This window comes from Chelmon rostratus, chromosome 5 (genome assembly GCF_017976325.1).
Source record: "Chelmon rostratus isolate fCheRos1 chromosome 5, fCheRos1.pri, whole genome shotgun sequence".
Classification (NCBI taxonomy): Eukaryota; Metazoa; Chordata; class Actinopteri; order Chaetodontiformes; family Chaetodontidae; genus Chelmon; species Chelmon rostratus.
This window is the reverse complement of record NC_055662.1, coordinates 15,840,917-15,866,735: the sequence shown is the minus strand read 5'-3', so window position 1 is coordinate 15,866,735 and position 25,819 is coordinate 15,840,917. Positions and strand designations below refer to the sequence as shown.

Genomic DNA, 25,819 nt, shown 5'->3' with positions numbered 1-25,819 from the left:
ACCCATGTGACCTTAACGACTCATATGGTAGCCAGACAGGTTCAGATAAATCAGACTTTATTGCTCTCACTGTGGAGAAATTCACAGGTTCATGACTCTGCAAGAGGATACATACCTGAGACTTCCCACCAGTCAGTTAGAACTAAAGAAGCCTTTTGGATGAAAGGTGAAACATATTCTAGAACTACAAACAAGTCCAGTTGCCCTTTGGAAAAACCATAGAAGGTGAGTCTGTTCTTTCCTAAAATAGGACTACTGCAGTACTACAGATGAGGTTTGGGCTTGGTTTTTAGGTAACAACAAAATCCTTGTGGTTTTTGTAGTTTGAGGTCATATGAGCATCACATCATTTCTTTTAATATCACTCCAGCTGACGACTCTGGTAATGGAGAGCAGAATATCGGTCAAATCGGCTCCAACAGAGTTCTGACAGTGGACCGACAGTCGTTTTTCCTGTGTAACCTTTACGCAGCACGACAACGCCCTCTCCCTTGTGCTAAACAGTTTAGTCGAAGCCCATTGGCCAGTGCAAGTGTCAATCAAACGCCTGGTTCGCTCTATTCCAGTAATCCCAACCCATTCTGGAGTCACTGGGAATGGTCTAACAACGTAACACGGGGCAGGATTTTTAAGTAACTGGATTATTGGATATATAACCGAAACAACACTGAAAAGGATTTCTTGCTACATCAGAGGTAATTTTGGTGTTATTTGTAAACGCATAATAACGTTTAACATCAGTTCGCAGGCGGCGTAGACGTTAGCGACTGTAGCTAGCAGTGTTTTTCCAAACATCAGTGGCCTGTCTGCGTGTGAGGTGGTGTGGTGCTGGCTGCTAAGTTAAAGCTAAATGTATTTAAAATGACATTTAACTCAGCCCGTCCAATTTAGGTACACTGTCTCATTCAATAAACTGTTGTTGTTAAATATGACTGCTAAATTTATAAAGTGTAATAACCATCTGTCCGTTGTTTACGGTAAGACTTGTAATGATGTACTCGTCATGCTGCCCAGTTGCTAATGCTAATGATGCAAACCATCCTGGGATGATGCTGTTTGCGAAATCTGCAGTATTAACCTCTTCAGAAGCAAACAATAGCCATTACATATGACTACCTACCAGGTCTTGAGTGAGCAAACACATGGTTCGTCTTATTTTTGTGTGCTTTGGACTGTTAAGGTGTAATGTACAGTTTGATAATGTGTATTTCGTCATCATGTTTGTTTTGCTCACAGATTAAGGAGCGTCAGATCAACTAATCTTTTATGATAATTTCTTAATAGTTTAATTACCCAGTCAATGTGCCAATTGCAGGATGAATACCGCAGCAAAGGCTGTTTGTTCTGTTCTCGCAAAAGGATCATGCTCAATTTTTCACTATATTGTGAACAAATTCCCAGAAGAAAAATTATTTTCCTCTCTGTGAATACATGTAGTAACTGTTGTTCTCAGAGAAAACTGGGTTTAGATCATGTAATAATGTATTATACTTAATTATTGGCCATGAGAGCATTTGAGAACTGCAAATTTAAAAAAATGACAATACAGAAATTGTATAATAAGGCAACTGTTGACGCAGATCAGCAATCATTCCTTATCAGGTGTTACAGTCATATCATCTACACCTGCACAGGGGAGGCGAGTTACAGCTCTTAATATGTTGTTAATATTTACATGCTTTTGCATAGATGTCCAACTGATCAGTACTGATTGGTACTTTAAACACTCCCTTCAGCAGTAAAGAACAAGGGTTATTTGTGCTGTGTCCTGTTGTCAGTGTTCTTTTGGGATACAAATGCTGTAGTCCTACATGAGGGTGAATTGTTAAAACAGGTGGTTAGTTTTCATGCTAAATACTGTGATCCTAGTGTGACTCCTCCTGAGAAACTCTGAACATTAGTCACCATAACAAACTGAATGAACAAGGCGCCTGCTCGTACCTGGCAGGACAATGGCTGCCCTGTTAGCATGTTGTCTTTATTACCAGTACCTTGGCTGTGCTTGTCTTATAAACGATCAGTGATTTGTCATAGGTGGAGGTTGGGGTTGGGCTGACATGCTTTTGACACTCAGTCTATCTGTTTTATTCTTTTTATTTTAGAAGCACCTAAAGGCAAATTGTAGATTTTTTAAGTGGCTTTTTTTACTCACTTCCTGTTTGTTCCAAGATTTGCATTCATACAGGATTACAGGGAGAGTGAAGGAAGGAAACGGTGTTTGGTTAAGGTCCAAAAGCTACACACACAGAACTGAATGTCCCTACTCCACTGAGGTCAGAGCACTGACATTTCACACAGACACACTCATCTGTTAACTCTCTCACTAGCATCCGGTCTTCCTCTCATCCCATTTAAAGGCCAAACATAATTAGCAGCAACTTTAGCTCATGTTTCAAAGACTCACCACACTTATATCGTACACCAGAGCCACCGTGTGCTTATTTCTTTGGTACTGGTGGCCATTGTATGACAGCATAATGACAGCGTTGCTGAGCGTAGGCTGAGAACAGACACACAAGTTTTACGAGGGTTTGGCCTCAGCTGTCATCCCACGAACTTTTAGGAAAACATACTATCAAATGTTCTGTTCTTTGTTTTACTTATGTGGTTGTGATAGTAAGGTGCTTTAAGGTTGGTGGCTGTGTACACTGTGCAAAGGGATTTAAAATGCTAACTTATTTTATGGACAGCACTACAGCTGTGATATTTAAGGTTTCATCACAGTCTGATGTCGATTTAGCGATGAAGCTCTTCTAAGCTGTTACCGTGTTTTCCATGAGTATTTTTTTTCTGTCCATGCAGTGGTAGTTTGGAGTAATTTTGGTTTTGCCTCCAATTCATTTTTATTTTTGTCCTGGTTTGGGTTTTAGGCTAGTGGGAATAACATTCCACCTTATAATTAAGGACGTCTGTTATACTGAAACAAGTGTTAAAATAGTTGACAGATAAAACATAAAAAAAGTTGTAGTGTAGTGGAGTACTCCAGTCGACACACATACACAGTCACTCCAAGCAAACACACAATTTTGCATATGCCAGTAACTACATGTTTTCTGACGCGCACAAGCCCTTAATGTCAACAGGGGGACAAAATGAGACCTTTTGAGTGAATTGGAGATCAGAGAAATGATTGCGTCATAGGACAGACAGTCCTGCACAGTATATTGTGTGTGCAAATATGCATGGACATTTCCCATACACACACTCAAAGTCCAGTGTGTAGAGAGGAGGCAAACTCCAAATCACAACGTTGTTTTGAAGGTGAGTCTGTTCTTTCCTAAAATAGGACTACTGCAGTACTACAGATGAGGTTTGGGCTTTGGTTTTTAAGTAACAACAAAATCCTTGTGGTTTTTGTAGTTTGTGGTCATATTTATTACTGCTGCAAGGACAAGGACCAGAGCCCAGCAGAGAAGTATTGATTTCTGTGTTGGTGTGCATTTGTGGCTATCAGTTTCTTGGTTAAATTTCCCAGAATCTACAGCTGTTTTTCCTGCTTCCCATCAGTGAGTGCACTATGTTTTTTTTTCTTTAGGGCTCACATGGTTGTAGGTTATATTGGAGGTTGTAAAATGTTTCATCGTTAAGATGAAGTTGGAAAAGTTTTTTTTTTTTAGAATCTAGGACCGCTAAAACATATAATGGCTCTTTTTATGTGGGGTCCCACTAGGCCTGCAGTAGGCTCAGAAACCTTTTTTTGTGCAGACACACAAGTGTGTGAAACTTTGACACCACACAGCTGTATTTATGTGGAGCCATGCCTCTGAATTTCATCTGGAGGTGATGTGTTATAAGCCAGGAACACACTGGAAGCTCTTTTTTTTTTTTGTAAATCCTAGCCAACTGTGGAAAGACTCATCAGATCCTGTTGACCAAGTCAAACTAAAGAGCACACATTAATAATGGTGATTGTTTAGTGTGTTTTTTGGCTTCAGAAGTAGCTGCTGAGTACAGGTTCTGCTGTATCAACAGTTTATTAATTTAGCAGCAGGTCTCCAGTTGCTCCACTGCCTTACAAATGCACAGTCAAATCAATTATTGTGCATGCAAAACAAAGAACTGGGTGGACATGATGTTAAAGTTCATCCATGGATATTTCGTGCCTGAATTTTTAAAACCAGATGTGAAACCACTTTAGTAGCCAGTGGTTGAAGGACATCCAAGATTTGAAATTCCTCTCTTTAGTCCTGCTGCTGCGAAGTCATCTAACGGAAAGAAAATGTTGATGAGTGATTATCAAGATGTTCTGTATGGATTAACTGGTGTTAATTTTAACTTTTGGCCTTTATCTTTTGTCTATTTCTTTATAATCATTGTCTTCCTGTACTAAAAGGTTTTCAAAAGCCTCTTGGAATATTCTTTTATCTGACCTTCACATAGTTTTCTTATTAATTCCAGTGTCCTCTTGTTTTTGTCATTGCGTTTGATCTCCTGGATTTGTATTATCTTTTTCAGGATCTAGCTGAAAATAAACCAAACTAACCAGTGATTTGGAAACACTGAGTTGGCAATTAGATATGCAGGAGAAAAAGATGTTCCCGCCCTCCTTTCCATGAAGTAGGCTTTCTCTTCCCTGGAAACGGTGTGTCAGTGTGTATTTCTTTGTGTAGCCTCATTGCAGTGCCAGTAAGAGCTTATCTTTTTTTATTGAATCAATCTCTGATTTCTTGTTTTTCTTTTTTATCACCTAGTGTTACTTTTCTTTTAGTGTACAGTGATAAGTTACGACACCAGATGCAGAGATGTTGCCTCATTTGGCTCGCGGTGGTCACATGATAAATCAAATGAACTTGAAAACATTGTTTTATCAAGCTACGTTGCTGTAGAAGGCCTGTCTCAGCCTGTCTCAAGGAAAACTAGACGAACTGCCCCGTAGTGTTTCGGTAACAGTTAAACACAAGAACAACTGAGTAACAAACGTGCAAATACAGGCTCATCAAGGCCAAAGCTCAGAAATACAACTGTCGCAGCATTTTCCCTTTGTGCTGTAATCAGTCATGTTGATTGGTTTCTCTGTTATGTGTGAAGAGAGAAAAACAACAATCACATAATGAACTGAGCTTTGACCTTGCATTCCCCACCTAGATGTTTTTGCAGATGACCTAATTTTTGTGCCTCCACGCCGGCGACAGCTATGGCTGGGGGCATTATGTTTTCAAAGTCAAGGTCACTGAGACCTCAACTGGTGACTTGACTGGTTGGTGGAGGCACACAATGGAGAGGTGGACATTATAGATTTCAGCATACCAGTCTGAAACACTTATTCTAGCCCTTTGTTTCCCCATTATTGCGTTATTGTTGCAGAATTACTGTGGTTTTGTTGAATCCAGTATTACGCAATTATTCCATTGCAAGTGTTTAACCATAGTCTTAATTGGGACTGCAACTAAGATGAATGATTTCATTAATCCTTTGACAGAAATTAATGAAAAATACCTCTCACAATTCATTCATTGCTTTTAAATTGCTTCTTTTGTCAGCTTGCTTGTTTATTATTGCATAAGAAAAAGACCCTCATGAGTGAGAGGCTAGAGCCAATTAATGTTTGGCATTTTTGTGATGGGAAAAAAGAGATTAAATTATCAATTATCAAAGTAGTAGATTAATAGATTCGTTGTTAGAGTTAATTTTTTTATTTTGGTAACTGCATTTAATCTGTTTGCTGTAACTGCTGTCGAAGCTTCAGTGAACAGTGGTGTGGCCCATCACTTGTTTTTTCCATAACCCTGGTACGGAAACCTTGGTAGGAGCACAAAATGTAAAAGTACAAGCATGTGGTTGTAGCTGGCCACAGTCAGTGAGCAAGCTGTGGAAGTGCAGCTTTCCAGCTAAAGGTATATTTAAAGTAGAAATGAACACACTGTGGCCCTCCAGTCAGTATAAAACAGGCTGTCCTGGTGGACAAATATTTCCCTGGAAAAAAATAGTTCCACATATTTTAGCTGAATCTTCATTACTTCCAGCCTTCTTTTCTGCTACTTTGAGGTTTTGCAGCCCCGTATACTTTTACTTTTACACACATTTGGCTGTGTATATCTGACTGAAGCTGAAATTATACTGAAGACAGTAGTTAAATGTGCTGGAACGTGTATGGCAAACAAAACTAATAAACAAAGAGGCAGTATCAAGTGGTTACGCATGTGACGGCGGGTGCAGAGAGAGACCCAGGAGCGGAAACGGAGAAGGTTAACAAAAGTTTATTTTGCAACAACAGGCAATAACTGAAACAGTCGCTGGCAGCGTGAGGTCCAAACAAAACACGAACTCAGAGAGGTCCAGAGAGTGCTGGGCTGTGTGGGCAAGGGAGGCACTGGAACAAAAAGAGAAGAGACAAACAATTAATCAAAAAGGTTCAGCAAGCTATCAAAACGTACTATACCACAGGAGACTGAGACCAACTGATACCACGGTACGTGGAAGTATACTCTGGCGTCGAGGAGTCACTCCGCAGAGGTTAAATAGGCGTCCTAATCTCCTGAAGTGAACTCAGGTGTGCCCAAACACTCCTCGACGCATCGGGGGGGAGGGGAGCCTCAGGAAAACAAAACGTAAAGTTACAGCCCACAAAACAGAACACAGGAAATGGACCTTCAAAATAACAGCACAGACAATACCAACCGCCACAGTACCCCCCCCTCAACGAACGCCTCCAGGCGTTCTACCCGGCTTGTCCGGGTGAGCGGCATAAAAGTCCCGAAGGAGAGAGTCATCCAGAATGAGTCCCCTGGAGACCCAGGAACGCTCCTCTGGACCGTAACCCTCCCAATCCACCAAGAACTGGAAACCACGGCCGCGTGGACGGACATCCAAGATCCGTGACACCGTGTAGGCGGGATGACCATCAATGAGGCGGGGGGGAGGTGGGGCGGCGGCCGGCGGGCTGAGCTCGCTGGAATGCACCGGCTTCAACAGGGAAACATGGAAGGTGGGGTGGACCTTCATAGAGTCTGGTAGCTTGAGCCTGACGGCAGACGGATTAATGATCTTCAACACCTCGAAAGGACCGACAAAACGGGGAGAGAGCTTACGTGACTCGACATCCAACGGAAGATCCCGTGACGACAACCACACCTGCTGACCCGGTCGGTACTCGGGGGCGGAGACGCGGCGAGCGTCGGCCAGCCGTCGGTTCCTCTCCGTGGAGCGGGTGAGAGCAGCTCTGGCAGACTGCCATACCTCCTTAATCCTCCGGAGGTGCTCCTTCACAGAAGGGACGGATACCGCAGTCTCCTGCTCGGGAAACAAGGGAGGTTGATAACCCAAACAGCACTGAAACGGTGACATACCTGTGGCCGAACAGGAGAGGGAGTTGTGGGCATATTCTATCCAAGGCAGGTGTGTACTCCAAGAGACGGGATGATGAGCAGCCACGCAGCGAAGAGCGGACTCCAGATGTTGGTTAGCTCGCTCTGTCTGGCCGTTACTCTGGGGATGGTAACCAGAGGACAGACTTGCCGTGGCCCCCACCGCCTTACAGAACTCCTGCCACACCTGGGAAGCGAACTGTGGACCCCGGTCCGAGACCACGTCGAGGGGAATTCCGTGAAGCTTGAACACATGAGTCACGAGTAGACTAGCAGTCTCGAGGGCAGAAGGCAGTTTAGGCAGGGGAACATAATGCACAGACTTGGAAAAGCGATCAATAATAGTTAAGATGACAGTGTTACCTTCAGATGGAGGAAGACCAGTAACAAAGTCCACGGCGATGTGAGACCATGGGCGGCTTGGGACGGGCAAGGGGTGCAGTAACCCCGCAGGGGGATGATGAGAAGCTTTTCCCCTGGCACAGACAGAGCAAGCGGCAATAAATGCACGGGTGTCGCGGTACATCCTCGGCCACCAGAAGCTCTGACGGAGGAACTGGAGGGTGCGGTGGAAACCAGGGTGACAGGTAAGTCTAGAGGAGTGAGCCCACTGGAGAACTTGCGACCGGACCGAATCCGGGACAAACTTGCGATCGGGGGGACCGGAACCAGGGTCCGGTTGTTGCTTCTGCGCCTGGAGCACGAGGGATTCGATCTCCCATGTAGCCATACCCACGATGCAAGCCGGCGGGAGGATGCCATCCTGATGTTCCGAGTCCAGGGGAGGGGCATAGAGACGGGACAGGGCGTCGGGCTTAGTGTTACGGGAGCCGGGGCGATAGGAGAGGGTGAAATTGAACCGGCTCAAAAACAGAGCCCATCTGGCTTGGCGGGGATTAAGCCTCTTCGCGGTGCGTAAGTAGGCGAGGTTTTTATGATCGGTCCAGATCAAAAAGGGAACCGTAGCGCCCTCCAGCCAGTGCCTCCATTCTTGAAGCGCCCAAACCACAGCCAGCAACTCTCTATTCCCGACGTCGTAATTCCGCTCGGCCTGGGATAAGCGGCGGGAAAAGAAAGCACAGGGATGCAGTTTGTGAGTCTGAGGGTCTCTCTGGGAGAGGATGGCACCAGCACCGGAGTCGGAAGCGTCCACCTCGACCACGAACTGACGAGTGGGATCGGGGTGTTTGAGCACCGGGGCAGAGGTAAACAGTGCTTTAAGCTGGGCGAAAGCCTGTTGGGAATCGGGAGACCACTGGAAGGGGATTTTCACAGAAGTAAGTCTAGTGAGGGGAAGAGCTACCTTACTGTAGTCACGGATAAATCTGCGGTAGAAGTTAGCGAAGCCGAGAAACCTCTGCAACTCCTTCCGGGTGGTGGGAACGGGCCAATCCGTGACAGCTTGGATCTTGGCAGGATCGGGTCTTAGCTGACCCTTGGCGATGATATAGCCGAGGAAACCCACTGAGTCAGAGTGAAACTCGCACTTCTCCGCTTTAACAAACAATTTATTCTCAAGAAGTCTCTGAAGCACGAGTCTTACATGCTGTCTATGTTCCTCTAGATCTCGAGAGAAAATCAATATGTCATCTAAATAAACGAAAACAAACCGGTTTAACATGTCTCTGAGGACATCGTTAATGAGAGCCTGGAAGACAGCGGGGGCGTTGGTGAGACCAAAAGGCATGACTAAATATTCGAAATGACCTAACGGTGTGTTGAAAGCTGTCTTCCACTCATCACCCTCCTTTATCCGGACGAGGTGATAAGCGTTACGCAGATCAAGCTTGGAGAAGATGGTGGCGGAGCAGAGTGGTTCGAAGGAGGGGTCGATGAGAGGGAGAGCGTACCTGTTCTTAACGGTGATGTCGTTAAGTCCACGGAAGTCGATGCAGGGGCGAAGGGAGGCGTCCTTCTTCTTAACAAAAAAGAAGCCAGCCCCTAACGGAGAGGATGAGGGGCGGATGAGTCCAGAGGCTAGAGAATCCTGGATGTATGTCTCCATGGCTTCCCTCTCGGGGCGTGACAGGTTATACAGCCGACTAGAAGGGAGAGGAGCACCAGGGAGGAGGTCTATGGAGCAATCGTAGGGGCGATGAGGAGGCAGGGACAGGGCTAACTCTTTACTGAACACAGGGGCTAGGTCATGGTACTCGGGAGGCACGGAGGTAAGGACAGGGGGCGTGGGAGGTGGTGGAGAAACACGGGAAGAAAAGGGGTTGGCCGAACGAAGACAGTGGGCATGACAGAATGGGCTCCAGGTGGAGATACTAGCTGTAGTCCAGTCTATCTGGGGGTTATGTTTAAGCAACCAGGGGAGGCCCAACACCAGGGGAATCTGAGGGGAAGGAATGACGAAGAATTGGATGTCTTCTCTATGATTCCCAGAGATTATGAGCGTGACCGGGACCGTACGTTGAGTGACCTGAGCTATACGTCGGCCGTCTAAGGCGGTTACATTTCTGGGCACCGGGAGGGATTCAAGGGGGAGCTTAAGCTGGGTGGCTAGTTCGGTGTGGATGAAGCTCTCGTCTGCCCCTGAGTCAATCAGAACCCTCATGGGAAGCGACTCACGACCCCAAAGCAGACAGGAGGGCACGGTAATACGGGAGGGAGAGCTGGGATTAGGGGATGTCTGACTCACCAGTGCGCTCTCCGTCACGGGTGAGCCTGCCCTTTTGGCGTCTGAGGGCAGTTAGCGAGAAAATGACCTCCCTGGCCACAGTAGATACAGAGCCGCTGGCTGAAACGTCGCTGCCGCTCGCTGGGGTGGAGACGGGTCCGACCCAACTGCATGGGCTCCGAAGGGTGAGAGGAGGACGTGGAGGGAGCAGCGGAGTGGCCGGAGGATCCGCCACTGGCTGAGGGGGGAGCGAGGGAAGCTGGCTCGTGAACATGAGAGAGGCGAGTCTGGGCTTTCTCTCTCTGTCTTTCTCTCAAGCGGTTATCTATGCGTATGGCGAGGGAGATTAATGACTCTAAGGAATCGGGTTCATCTCTGGAAGCTAATTCGTCCTTTAACTCACTAGAAAGACTCCGTAAGAAAACACCTCGTAGCTCTAACTCCCCCCACCCGCTCTCTGAAGCTGCGATACGGAAGTCAATAGAGTAATCTGCCACTGATCTCGCTCCCTGCGCCAAGGAGAATAGGCGTTTAGCAGTTTCCTGCCCCTGTCGTGAATGATCAAAAATACGACTAAGTTCCCTCGAGAAACTGTCGAAAGACGAGAGAATGGGGGAGTGCTGTTCCCATAACGCTGTAGCCCACTGCGCTGCCCTGCCCCGTAACAAATTAACTGTATAAGCTATCTTAGCTCTATCAGAAGGATAACTAAGGGGTTGTTGATCAAATACTAGTGAACAGCGCAAGATAAACCCCCCAGCATTACCAACTTCACCTGAAAAGGGTTCGGGGGCCGGCACATACGGCTCACGCTGAGAGACAGACAGAGAGGTAGATTGGGCTGCAGCGGTTGCCGGTGGGGGTGGCGCTGGTGTGGGACTTGGGGAGGAAGGAGAGCCACGGGTGTCCGTGCGGCTGAGGTAAGCGGTGAGGTCACGGACTTGGACGCTGAGACCTTGTACTGCCTCCATTACTCCCCGCAGCATGTCCTCGTGCTGGCCGAGACGTAGTCCTTGATGGGCGAGCGCCGCTCGAAAGGGGTCCGAATCCGCTGGGTCCATGATAGGCCAGAGTATTCTGTGACGGCGGGTGCAGAGAGAGACCCAGGAGCGGAAACGGAGAAGGTTAACAAAAGTTTATTTTGCAACAACAGGCAATAACTGAAACAGTCGCTGGCAGCGTGAGGTCCAAACAAAACACGAACTCAGAGAGGTCCAGAGAGTGCTGGGCTGTGTGGGCAAGGGAGGCACTGGAACAAAAAGAGAAGAGACAAACAATTAATCAAAAAGGTTCAGCAAGCTATCAAAACGTACTATACCACAGGAGACTGAGACCAACTGATACCACGGTACGTGGAAGTATACTCTGGCGTCGAGGAGTCACTCCGCAGAGGTTAAATAGGCGTCCTAATCTCCTGAAGTGAACTCAGGTGTGCCCAAACACTCCTCGACGCATCGGGGGGGAGGGGAGCCTCAGGAAAACAAAACGTAAAGTTACAGCCCACAAAACAGAACACAGGAAATGGACCTTCAAAATAACAGCACAGACAATACCAACCGCCACAACGCAAGGCATCATGTGTGAATTCAGCATGCTGGACTCTTAGCTGTCTGTCTGATCACCATCTGGCTGTTTGCAATATTAGTAGATACAGTAGTGGCATGGTAGTAGATAAGCAACAAAGCCAAGCCCTCAACATTCAAAAACTGCTAGTTGAGAAGAGGGCAGGTGAACTGGCTAAGCAACAAGAGTGAGCTTTATACATACAACAGTCTCTGACTTGAGAGTTTCCACATCTAACCTAAAAGCAGCTGCCTGAGAGGTATGTTTTCTTTTTGCTGATGTCAAATCTGGACTTTTCTGGCAGTGGTATGTCTGGCTTTGGCATGCATTCTTGCAACAAATTCAGCTGGCAAGGAGTTATCGGAAAAATTCAAAACTGAGCAACAGATCTCAGCTCCTCCCCAGAGCCTGGCAGTGACAAGCAAAGCATTTTATAAAATTACTTTGCATGCCAAAATATTCCATAAATAAGGACATCATGCTTGCATGGCTTCAGCTTCACATTTTCACAACAGTTGCCCTCAGCCTCGACTGCTGCTGTCAACACCTTCATAATTGTAGTATGAACCAGCACAGCGTGTTGACAGTCAGGGAGTTTTATTTAAACAAAATAGCTTTCCCACTTAGCTGACAGGTCCTTACTTTCCCACTGTGAAATTGGTTGAATTTCCTTGCAGCGTAGGTGTTTCGTTTATTTTGTTTTCTGTTATGTTTATGTTTTAGCAGATCTCTGTTGTATTTATTGTGCATTTACCATTTTCTCTCCTCGGCTGTTTTTTCCCACAGGCCACCCTCTGCCTGTGTCTTGCCTCTCAGGATGTCCAGAATGTTGTTGCTGTAGTGGAGAGGACAACCACCTTAGGATCTGCAGACAGGGACACGGCCAGTTGATCGTCATGCCTCGTTTAAGTGTCAGTCCGAGCTCAAAGGCTAACTGTAGCCCTGCCTGGCTCATCTGCGTGCTCCTGGGCCTCTCTGCTCTACACACACATGCCAACGATGGTAAGACATCAAGAGGAAATTCCTCCCTCTGATAAATCAATAATCTGCAATGCTCAGTGCAGTGCACACAATGTCGAATACTGATGCAGGTCTGTATGAAAGGTTTTCTGTTTGCGTCTGTGGGCCTCATACTAAAACCATGTTTGCTGATTTAACTTGCATTGAGTCTGTGTACTTTGCCTTTTAAAATCCCTCAATCCTGTCCCAAAACTTTTTTTCCCCAGCCCTTGCTGTACCCCAGCAGCTGAGCCTGTCAGCCAACAAGTATTCACAGCAACTATCCATATCCTGGCTGGGAGGAGCAGCCACAACCTTTGACCTCATGATTCTAAGAACTGAGCTCAGTGAAACTGTCTTCTATGTAAGAGCGTCTCTCCTTTTCTTAATTTGTTCTCATGCTTTTCTTATTGTACATTTCTATTAAAAGTTGGTTACATTCTGATGTAAAAGGAGCTATAGGCCGAATGATACAGTTATTTTAATGTTATTGATGGTTTAAAAAAAATCAGATAATGATGTATAATGATATTGATTTTCTTTACACAACCCATAATATAAATAAACATTTTTGATATGGTTCCCTTAAATAATTTTTTTTTTTTTTTAAACAGTTGTGACCGAGACATATCTTTGGCATTTCTGTACTTCAGTTTCCTGACATTTATAGGCTGACATAGATATGTCTGCAGTGAGCTAAAATTGATGTGATTGAGATGTGAGCTCTAAAAGGAGCTTTCAAAGCTATATTTAGTGTATTTGCAGCACATTTTGCTGTAATAGGCTATAGGCAATGCAGATAATATGATAATTAAGATGACCTTGTTTCCTTTCCTGCTTGACCTATGACCGTCATCACCATCACATCATCTCCCAGCTTCATGTTCTGGTTCAGTCCTTCACTGTGTATTTTTGTGTATTACCTGTAGGAAACAGTGTCTGTGGCTGTGAATCAGGCAAGTGGTCGGCACCAGTGGAACTGGACCTCAGTTGAACCTCTGGAGTGTACCTCGCTTTCCATCAAAATCCGCTCAAGAGATGGACAGACTACAAGTGAATGGAGCAACACTGAGATACTTCAAGGTCAGAGGGGCAATAATAACAACCATATATAGTTTAGGACAGTGGTCCCCAACCTTTTCTGTACCATGGCCCAGTTTAATGTCTGACAATATTTTCACGGCCCAGTCTAAAGGTGTAGCAGATAAAAACAAAATAAAATGATAAGATCGGCATTAAAAACTGTGGTATTTTCTCTTTAATAATAATAATAACAATAATAATGAACGTAAATCCACTTTTTAATCATGTCAAGAGGACCTGGCTGCAGACTGGCACTGTCAGGCACCACCTGTTTTTCAAATTATGTGGAAAAACAAAATAATGGAAATTATTTTTTCTTTCTGTGCGGCCCAGTACCAAATGACTTACGGCCCACTAGTGGGCCGCGGCCCACGGGTTGGGGATCAATGGTTTAGGACACAAATGATTAGGGAAACATAAATACCTGAAAAAAGACCTGTCAGTTTTTGATTAACATAATGAATGCATTTATACATACACAGGGGTAGTGAAGGCTGTATCTGATTCAATTTTTTTTTTCTCTCTGAAATCTCTGGCTAAAGCTTTGTACCTAGATGAAGGTCTCTATTCTTATCTCCCTCTCCCCTTTTATCTTTCATTTGAACATTTTAAACACTCTCCTTTCTCCTTCACTCCTTCTTTTCAGGAAGCGACCTCCCCAGCAATGAGAAATTCCAGATGTACCCCCAGGACAGAGTTGTACCCGTGGGGGCCAACACCACCTTCTGTTGCATCGTAGAAGAGGGGGAGCTCTTTGGCACCATCCTCTACAACAGCACAGTCATGAACATGACACGACTGAGTAGGCGAAGCTACGCCACTACTGTGTTTAATCAGGGACCATCGAGCAGTACGGGAACCAACGTCCTCTGTTACAACAGCCTGAAGACAAAGCTGACTGGAGCAGTGGTATTTGTTGGATGTAAGACCAATAACTTGATGAATAAGAGCTGAGGTGTGAATGGTTGTCATACATAAGATGGACGAATGTGATTGGAATGGTAAAGAGAGGGAGTCAGAAATGAGAAGTGATACATGTTACTGAAGGCATCAATAGCTGCGTTTCCATTATAGTTGTTCGCAAAATAAAAGCGATATTTCTGAAATTTCGGCAAAGTTTGACTTGCAGGTGTTTCCATTGAACAGCGTTTTGCGAACCAGCCGAAATTCTCTTAAGTTCTCGGATGTCCCGCGAGATGTGTGTGCATGCTGTGCGTCTGTAAAACTTTATATGCGTTGGCCTTATAATTAAAAAGCACATGCATGCTCCTGGCCTTGTAGGATTGCGCATACTCTAATGCACAAATGCTGAAGATGAAATAAAGAAATGATCGGTTGACTTAGAGTGATCACTGATTTTAATGGCCTATTGTTTATCACTTTGTTATTACGCGAGGCTCCCTCTGACAGCGTCAGCTGCAGCAGCAGAATACAGGACTGTGAATTACTGCAGTGTCCTTGGAACATATTTTCTATCAGCAATTGTGTGTAAATATTAAAGTTAATGGCGTGCACGCGTGTCTCCCACATAGCTGAGGTGCACACACTCATCACAATGGCAAACACCGTGCTGTATATCTGTGGCACAGGACGAGATCACAGCTGTCAGATTGTCTTTAACAGATCAGCCAGCGTGACAGCTGGAACAGCTGTAGTGTTTTTGCCTGCTACTTATTGAGATCCAGAAAAAATACAAAATACAATACAAAATTAGCAAGACGTTATATCTGACTGCATGCGGCCGTCCCGAAACGGGGAGTTCGCTGACCTGACGTGTAAATGCGAAAAAAGTGTTTCCATTACACTTTTGCAATACATCTAAATATCGACACGTCTGAAAAACCACCTCATGAGGGCATAAAAATATTTTTGCGATATTTGAGAGGATTTTTGAAATTTAGGTGTTTCCATTACCGTTTTTTTATTGCAATATTTAGAATTTGCGCATTTCTAGGGGCAATGGAAACGCAGCTAGTGTAAGACTTACTCTTTAGAACAATCTTCAGATAAATCTTGGTAATTATGTATATGTATGTAATCTTTATTTATATATGTGTACGACTAGGCAAGTAAGTTTCGACTTGTCCCCTTCCCCAGATCCACCACTGCCCAGTGATTTTGAGTGCGAGACTCGTGACTTAACCTCAGCTGTGTGCAAGTGGAACGAAGGACGAGTCTCACACTTGTATGGCAGACGAGGAACACGCTACTCAGTGAACAAGAGGTACCACATTTGCAGGCATAAACACAACAAATGACTTTTAGATGCTTGGGCTATAACCCAACCTGAAACCTTGGGTTGAGTAGCAGAACTGTACACACTCACTCACAAAAGCAGTCTTCCGATTCTGTAAAACATGGCTCAACACATCTCTTGATTCACGTGACTATTATCTCTGACCAATCAGTGGATTTTACTCCAACTTTAATTGCCGACCCGTCTTGCTCAGCACCTCGACTGAGGTTTTACCCGGAAAGTACCAGGTGCTAGCCACAACTTTTGCCGATGGAAAAAAAAAAAAAAAAAGGTTCCAACTGAGTACAGTTGAGCTCATGCCAGCGAGACGCAAGATATTATCACCTTATCGCCTGCTCAGTCATACAATGTTATCTGTGTCTGACTCATATCAGAAAAGCCATAAAAAACAGGAACAAAAATACGCACAGTATAGTAAGTGAGAAGTCAGGACAGAGGACAGAGGTGGACATGATGGAATGATTTTTTTTTTGTTTTAGTTTTTATTTCTGACATATTTGCGGCAATTCATGGACACGCCAGGATGTCGTATGATGTCAGTTTGATTGTCATAATATCCCTGCATTATTTATAATTTTTTTGCCCTTGTCTTTTTCTAAAAAGTGTTCAACCAAGAGAGAGAGGATGACAAGAAATACAAAGCACTTAGTCTAAGTAACCATCTGCTGCTTTTGCATGTCTGTTTAACATTGGCAGTGGATTGGATGTGTGCCAGACCTTTTACAGGAATTGTCTAGTGTTTTCCGCAGGATTCGATTGTGTTAATGGTTGTAGTGGGGGGTGGCCAGGCAGGGGTGTGTGTGTGTGGAATAAAGCACACCCTCAAACAAAAATTTGTGTGCTCCACTGCTGCTATTTTCATGACCAAGTCCTTTGTGACAAATAAATAACCTAAAATACAGCTCCATCGCTTCACTCTGTGTCCAATAATTGCAAGTCTGTTGTATTTTTTGACTGAACCAAGCAGCGGTAACATAACAGCGTGAATCGATGTGTATCATAATCAGGTGGCTGGCTTGACGAGTTTTCTAAATGGCGGCTCACTTCACTGCAGAACCTTACCAGGCCCAATACATGCTTGCTAATGACTTAATAGAAGTGATAGGTTTCTGAAATTGACAGTGTTGTGTTAAGACCAAAGATAGGCTAACTAATCAGAGTTAACTTGAATGCATCAGTTTTGGACAAATTTCTGCAAAAGTGCTTGTGATACAAACCATTTGTGAACTCCAGATGGATTCTATTCAGGAATTCGGACAGTTATCATCTCTGCAGATAAAAGCCAACATCAATCCATCCTCCCACGCTTAATCATGTTTTGAGTCAGAGTGTGAAAGGAATGGAGAGGAGGGTAATTCGCAGACAGGTCCATTATCAACATGAGCACAGCAAGGAGGAGCTGAAGCAAATGAATGCACTGCACACAGCTCTACAATGAAAAATGATTGTATCCATTTTAAATAGTAAGGAAAAAAATCAATATGTGGCAGGCTGCCACAAAAAAATCAAAGTATAGAAAACAGTGTTGTCTGAAGGCTGGCCAGAAGTTATGTTCTGAATATGTTTGGTCCTGTGTCTGAAAGTGATTCTATTGTAATTTGATTTGGTTGTTTTGACTGTCACACACACACACTTATTTTTTTATCTGTTATGTTCTGTTGGGGAAAGGCCACAGCAGAAGCAGAGAGAGTGTACTTTGGACCAGTGGGAGGGTAACTGGACACTGGTGGCTGTGAATCCTCTTGGCCAATACAGCCTCACAGACTATGCTGAAATCAGTCACAGAGGTAGGTGTCACCTTATCAAAGTCAAAGGATGGATACCCACCACTTTTTTTTATACACACTTTTCAAAGTAGAGGTAAACGTAGACATGAAATGCTGCCATCTGATGTCATTTCACTCTTTGTCCTCAGTGCGTCCAGTAGCACCAGCTGACCTGAGTGCTGTTGTCCATGCCTGGAATGCCACTGTGCTCTGGCAGTGGAACTACAACAGCTACTCCTCCCTGGCTCTTGACTGCCAGGTAAAGCTTACCTCCCATGGATACAAAACAGAGGTGAGTTGTCATTGTGTGTGCTAATGTGTGTGTGTGTGTCACAGGGAAAGGCCACTAGCCCATTTGTTACTTGCTCTGTCTGTTACAATCCATTGTAATATACTAATGGCCTACCACATTACTTTGAGCAAATACAAGCTTGTGTTTGTATGCTCTGTCCCTTTTGTGTGACCATCAGTGAACCTAACAGTAATCTAATGTCTGTGTCCAGTATAACTTCTCTGGTGTGGGTCTTCGGTCGGTGGTTCTGTCAGACTTGTATCCAAATGAGGATTACAGTGTCCAAGTCCACTGTGGTGCCCAGCAGAATTTTTTCTGGAAGTGGGGAGACTGGTCCAAACCACTGTCCTTCAAAACCAGCACTACTGGTAAATGTTTATTTGTGATATCTCTTTATTTTAGCAGATGTTTCAGTGAATCAGGGCTGCAACTACTGGCAATTTTCATTACTGATTACTGTGTCAGATTACTGTGTGGAGATTACTAGTATTGTCTGACCAACAGTCTAAACCCCAAAATTGATGTAGACCAAAGAAAGGCTGCAAATTCTTAATTTTTAAAAGCCGTAGCTTAATGTGTTGCATATCTGCGTGATTAAAAAAAAGCAGGATGTCCTGAGCAGTTCATGTTTATTGAATTGTAGTTAATGTCTCTACATACATTTTATTGCTCTGTGTTTTTTGTCTTCTCTCAGTTCCAGATGCTCCTGATGTGTGGCTGTGGATAAACAGAGACAATACTGGGCAGATCATTTGGAAGGTACTTTTTTGTCTGTGAATTGAATTGGTTTAGATTTAGACTGTGGATTTACAACTGATATTTTTAGTATTTTTAGCACATTGCCTGTCAGATTTCTTCTGTTTTAGTATTAGTAGTATTTAGTGTTATTTTTTGACTGTGTCTCTCTTTCATTTAATCCCATTCTCTGTTTTGACGTTGAGGAGTTTGACCTTCTGAGAATATGCCGTATATATCATGAATATCTGAAATTGGAAGTAAAGGGTGATTTAAAAAAATCTCTGTCTTTCTCTCACTTGGTTTCTTCTAGCCTCTGACTCGAAGACAGAGCCACGGTCAGATCACAGGTTATGAAGTCACTTTCTGGAGCCCTGAAGAAAATCTACAGCACACAGAAAGCTTTTCACCAGATACTTCTGCTGCTCCAATCAACCTCACACAGCTCGCTGCCTTCAGCGGTGACAAGGTCATAGCAACCGTCATTGCAAAGAACAATGATGGGTTGTCTCAACCTGCAAATTTGCTTATACCTCTGCGTTTGACAGGTATGTGGAAACGGAGGGAGGGTGCGTTTGTGTTTTTCACTGTCTGTTTGCAGTCAGTCTGTTATAAAAGGAGAATATGAAGACTCTTGGTTTCTACATTGCTGCATTCATATTTTTTTCCCCAGATGTGAAGCCCGTTGCTGTGTCCAGGGCGGTTTATAGCGACAGAGGTTTCCCTCTGTTGTGGCAGAGCGATGCCAACGCCACCTGTGGTTATGTGGTGGAATGGCATGATGACTCCTGCAAATGGAACTGTCCTCTGGAGTGGATCAAGGTGGCTGCTGGAAACACCAATACCTTAATAAAATCAGGTATGCCAGCCTTGATGCCGCCTTTAAAACGAAATCAACCATGCCTGTGAAAATACAGCAAATATACTGCATGTATTTGTGCAGGCAGTACAAGCTAAAATCTCAACCATCTTTGTCCCCCTGCTGTTTTTGGCCATGGATAGTGTTCAGTAAATTAAAAGTAAACTGGATTTACATACTCAAACATAACTGTAGTCTCTAGTATCTGCCAATAGAGGGCTGTCAAATTTGAAAGTATACTATATAATACATGATAATCTCTGTCTTTGCCATTAGCCAACTTTCAGCCGGGTGTGAGGTACAACTTTTCCGTATACAGCTGCTCCTCAGAGCCTGCAGAGCTGCTGCAGCGCTGGCAGGGATACATGCAGGAGCTGGGTAAGGATGATGATGATGAAAGCTTAGCTTTTTAGGAGAGGCAAATGACTTCAGAAGTCACACTACGCATTGTAATTGCTGACTCTTTGTTTCCATTCTCTCTGTTATGTCTCCCACATTTCTCTTCTGTTTTCTGTCCTCCTTACCTTATGGTTCCACAGTGCCATCCAGTCCTGTCCCATTGTCAGTCCATCAGCGGGACTCTGATATTGTCCTCACCTGGGGCGAAATCCCACTGGTCAACAGAAGAGGCTTCATTTTGGGCTACAACGTTTACATCAGTAATGGCTCCCAGCTCACACTTTTAGGTAAATGTCATGGTCTGATGTGCCACCTCTGTAGACCACATATGTAGCTGTGAGTAGAATGCTTGGAAAGTAATCAGATACAAAACTTGCACAATTGATGTTATTACAACATTCATCAAAATATGTTGTAGGGATTTCAATCTGCATCCTGTTTAAGTCTCTCACTTTCCTGTTAAGTGCTCACTCTTCTTGCTTCTCTCCTTCTCCTTCTTCTCTTTCCTTCCTGTTCCTCTCTCCTTTTTTGTTTTTCAACCTGAGCAGGCAGTCTGTCAGACCCAGGAACCACGAACTATGTAGTAAAAGGTTTCTCTGAGGGCTCCTATAAATTTACTGTCAAGGCCTACACCTCAGCGGGCGAGGACACAGGCGCCACCGCCTCCATAACGCTGGAACCGTACAGTATGTGAATGTATTATTTATTATTTTTTGAGGCTACAAAAGATGCTCTTGTATAGATAAGTGCTTACAGTTAACCACACTTGGGTTCAGTTTGCACACTGATTTGTGCTCAAAAGTAGGAAAAATAATAATAATAATCATCATCTTGCTTCATCAAATATCTCTAATATTTCTGCTCTTTTGTCCTGATAGCTGATTGGCTGATTGTAGAAATCTTGACCTCTCTGGGAACCACAGCCTTATTCCTGGCCATTGTCACCTTCATTTGCTTCAAGAAAAGAAAATGGTGAGACTACTATGCTCTTGGCATGCATCTCTCTGTTTGTGTGTTCTATTATTTAAATATGTTTAGGCTTTTGATGATAATGTATATTACAAGTGACATTTTGCTTTGTCACCAGGGTGAAAAAGGCATTCTATCCAGACATACCAGAACCTAAGCTGCCCGGTGATTGGTCCAGGACACAGGTAGAGTATCAGATTAATTCAATCTGACCCTCATGGCTAAACTCATTGTGTGCTAATACTATATATAAAATTTACAAGAGGCCATTCCCCATGTCTCTGTTTTTGATCATCCCTGATGATGTGGCTCAACCTACAGAGTGGAGTGTTTAATCACTCTGTGTATCTTACAGGGACCTTTGGATGTGAAGCCATCTCCCCACAGTGTAGTCCATATTGTGGAAAAGCCAGAGTGGGATTCCAGTAAAGAAATGCTTGTCGTCATTCCCGAAGAAGACGAGGATGAAGATGGGCAGGGGATAGGAGACGAGCCAGTTGACACAGATGAGCCAGCATCGTTGCGCTATTACAACCAAGTGGTAGATGAGCGGCCCATAAGACCACGTTTCCCAGACTCCTCTGCTTCTTCTGCGTCTTCTTTGGATTCAGCACGCACAGATGTGACATACACAGGGATTCAGACCTCGGGGTCTTCTTTGGTCTGGCCGCTGGATCCACAGGGCTCCTCTGAGGGCCACCGACCCCAGGCTGATCTGTCTCTCAGCTGTGGAGCTGGAGGAGGGGGTTACCAACCTCAGATGCAACCTGGAGCCCCAAGTGAAGACATGGGCCTCGCTTCTCCAGAGCCTTTCCTAGAGCCACAGGCTGCCAGTGGAGGGGGCTACAAACCCCAGAGCTCCTGGCATTTTGACTCCCCTGTGGAGGCTGGGGAAAGTACCGGCCTAGCACCCTCTCTTGGATCCCCCACCTCAGTTGCTTCCACTCAGTTCCTCCTCCCTGATGGAGAGGAACATGCAGAGGAAAAACGACAACAGTCCTCATCGGCGGCAACCTGGTTCACCAACCTGCTGTCATCCACAAAACCGTGATATCATCTCTCTGTCACTACTAGCAGCCAGGCCAAGGGGGCCAACATAAAGCTCTCAGATTCATTACCGTTAACAGCGTCATGCATCAAACAAGCCTTGCCCATATGGTCTAGGTAAATATGTCCTATGATGTAGCACTACATTCTTACAGCAGCATTTTGACAGCATGTTAATTATGCTATTTGAGGTTTTAATTTCAAACATCCATAAATACATATAAGGCAAATCTCTTCAGAGAAGTTCATCATACCTCTTAATTTCCACCATATTTATTGCACCCCCTGGCAACCTGGTGGCGTTGTGTCCCCTCACTGCCTTTTCTGTGACTCCCTATTGTGGGCATTTAGTGATGGCATATCCTGTGTTTCAGCTGAGTATATCCCGTTTTTAGCTTGCATTTCGGATGGTTTTATTTTTTGTGATGTGAACTTTACTACACTACAGAAGAAAACAGAAAGCAGGATTGTTTCAACACAAATGACTGCATGTAAAGAATAATGGACATTTTTGGAAGAACACTACAAAAGAACAGTTTCAATAGAAGACATCTACATAGACAGAAAACTTTCCTCTCATTAGTACCCATGTCCTCTGCTGATGAGCTGCTGAATGGGAGTGGAGAACATGCGTTTGGCTGTAAAAGTCATTTCCAAGGTAGCTCCCATCCTTTCAGACATGATCTATTTTTCAGATATTACTGTCTGCACAGTAAGGTGTTATTGAAAGATGCACTTATGAATGAGAACAGCCATTGTTTTACACAGTTACAGGAGTGGTGCTTTCTATTATGGTCTGGAATTGTGTGGGTGATGAGCCCAGGGGATAAACACTGATATAAGCTAGAACATAAATACAAACTGAATTTAATGAATGCACACACTATTGTGTTACTTTTGAGTGTTTTTGTTGTTGTTTTGTCTTCCTTAGTTTTGTGCATTTATTTTTTTCCTTGTTATGAAACACATTTCATAGTCAGGCCAGTGTCCTTGTTTAATGTAATGTGTCTGAGCATCATCCTCAAGTAGATGGTTGTTGGAACAAATTATGAGAGTGAATCTGGACGGGTGATACCAAGGTAGATTGCCTTGATAAATGTAATACTTCCAGTAATTTGCACCATATCACATTTCACATACTGCCTTGCTCCTAAATGTTATGTATAATGAAAAATAATATCTTACAGTAATGTAGTTCAGAACTGATCAGCATTGTATTGGACCTACAGACTCTACTGGCAATGAGTGTAATGTACACTGGATGTCAGTTTTAATCAGTTTTAGTAAATGCTGAAATTTCTAAATTTTGGCTACGTAATGATTGTCATAGTGGTCCTCTTACCCTTCTCAGTATATTTCAGAGTATATATATGTGGATATAAAGAATTATTTTTCTTTCGTCGCTTTATTTTAAAGCCGTGTGAGATGGCCGATAATGCATTTGATGTTAATTTGCTGTGCTTGGAAACTTGTTTATTTTTTGGGAAATCTAAGTGTACAATACATTTAAAATATTTTTTTAATGCGACTACTTCTCTTTTCATTGCAAATGCTTCCTGAAGCCTCCTTGGAAATTTTCTGATTGAAAAAGGGGACCAAAGGGAAAGCATACATTAGGAAATTATCTAGAATTTGTATAAGTGTTATCATTTAGCTTTTGTTGACAAAAATGTAGAGAAATGACCTTGTCAATATTGATAGCACTTTGCCATCTCCATAATGGTGTCAAACACAGGCCACTACTTGCCCAAGTACAGTCAGCATACTCGATTTGCTCCTCACTCATGTGTTCAGAGTGGGCGGATACACCATTGCTTAGGCTTCGCAAAAGCATCATCATGCAGATATGATCCAGGATGTTTATTTCTTCATATACAGCCCAGGCCCTGGCTTGCCTGTGTGGCAGCCTGTGGTCTTGCTGTTTCTTAGTGCCTCCAGCCAACAAGCTTTAAGTAAAACTACTGTGACATGAATGATGACTTAGATTAACTATAATCGATGGCTTCATTGATGAACTGACAACAGGCAGGCAGTCCTCTTTGACTACTGAGAAAAATGTATCCCTTCTTTCTCTTTGTCTTGTAACGCTCATCTGAATTTTAACTGGATTACTGGGGGAAAAAATGGTTGAAAGGATTTGTCAAAAGCTACAGTTTGAACCAGTCAAACTGAGGATAGGGTGAAGCAGCCAGGTGAATTGTGTGAGGCCAGTGATCACTTCAAGGCGATGGTGAAGGTTGGATATGGTTTGGAGTATTTAGACATGGCTGCAGATTGTTTTCCTTTGAAGCCAGCTTCCTCAAACAAGCAGGGCTTTGCAGACTACCCAGGTGAAAAAATATTATACTTATACTATACTTTAAAAAAATGTACTATGTACACTTTGTGATATTTTTATTGCCTTCAAGTATATTAAAGTGTACTCCAGTAGTCCTTGAGTACCACTTGAGTAATACTTGAGTATACTTGCTAAATTGGCACAACATTTACACCAGTGAAAATTATCACCACAATGTGAAATTTGAGTACTCTTTCATTAAGCATGCTAATAGTGTATTACAGATGACTTGAAAGTCAGTATACTATTCATAAGTATACTTTACAACTATTAAAAGTATTTGCAATTTAGTATACTTTTTAAAAGTACACTTAAGAGAAATTTATAATACACTTGCAATAAAATACACTTTTAATTTTTTTAAGTACTTTCAAATACCACTTTAAGTTTTGCAGAATTAGTAAATTAATTTTTAATACATTGAAGTAGAATGTAATTACATCTATTTAGAAGTGCACTTTTTAAAGTATGTTGCAGACATACTTTAAGCAAAATTGTGTCATGACTTTTCTGTACTGAAATTATATTTCTAATACAGTGAAGTATACTACTTTTTGACCTGGGTAACCTATGAACGCTATGTGTTACATGCTTTTATGTTGATTTGGATCAACAAAATGGCACCTTTTTATTTTCTTCTAAATCTTTGTTTTTATACAACTAACTGTACATAGTTTGAATTTTCTTTTGTTTCCTTGTTACGAAACAGTAATCTTATGTTGTTTTACATTGGAAATGATATTCCCTATACTACGGGCAGAGTTAATGTTGACTAACCAGCTTTCCTGAGAAAATAAAGGAGAATATTTGTGTTGATGACGCCGGATTTAAGAGTCCTATGAAATGTAGAGGCATCATATTGTATATTTGTTGTGTGCTTAAACACATGGAATAATTTTTAAATGTGTCTGAAAAACCATGTAAACTGAATTAGAATTGTGATCCTGTCTTCTTAAAATAGTTTAGCCTGCTTTGCATTCCTATCTTATCACAGCAGTGTCTCTTTGCCAGGCATGTTGTAAATAGGGCCAGAATACTCACCATGCAGTTGTATGGCAACTGCTGATATGCAGTTTTCCATTCAGTCATTACATTTTCCATTGTCCATCCAGAAGTTTAATTGGAGTCTGTATTTACTGTTTACAACATTACAATTTTGTGGTTTATACAGCAGGGTGGTACACTTGCTGCCTTACACATCTTCCTCTCTGGCCCTAGATATTTTTGTGAAATCAGTGCATGCTGTATAATCTATTACTACAAAACAGTGGCTCGTAAATCCTTTAAACTCCACGTTTTTTACCCTCTGGCTTTAAAACACTAACACTGACTAATAATGTGCATGACAACAGGACTGACATATTGTGCACCTGAAAAAACATTCATTCATTTTTGAAAATGCTTTAAGTTTCACGATATTTTGCAGAATATTTTACTATTGATTGAATAAAGAGACAGTGAAGTGCTTCTGAGTGAATAAATGTAAACACTAATAACAAACTGAAATGCTACTTGTTTAAAGGCAATAAAGTTATTTGTCTGGTCACTTGTCAGTGTTTACTTTTCTTTTTTTGGTCAAATATCG

The 25,819-nt window shown here is 43.2% G+C and overlaps 1 protein-coding gene across 1 annotated transcript; it reads left to right on the top strand.

Annotated features, from left to right (window-relative positions):
- Positions 1-586: 586 nt before the first annotated feature.
- lifra (LIF receptor subunit alpha a) lies at positions 587-25,780 on the top strand. The gene is made up of 18 exons (XM_041937677.1): positions 587-695; positions 12,277-12,492; positions 12,717-12,853; positions 13,419-13,572; positions 14,219-14,494; positions 15,670-15,796; positions 17,498-17,616; positions 17,745-17,887; positions 18,099-18,255; positions 18,582-18,646; positions 18,936-19,170; positions 19,296-19,481; positions 19,758-19,859; positions 20,021-20,167; positions 20,429-20,566; positions 20,759-20,852; positions 20,968-21,034; positions 21,205-25,780. The coding sequence occupies exons 2-18, from the start codon at positions 12,387-12,389 to the stop codon at positions 21,898-21,900; spliced, it is 2,949 nt and encodes a 982-aa protein (XP_041793611.1). The 5' UTR covers positions 587-695; positions 12,277-12,386; the 3' UTR covers positions 21,901-25,780.
- The last annotated feature ends 39 nt before the right edge of the window (positions 25,781-25,819 follow it).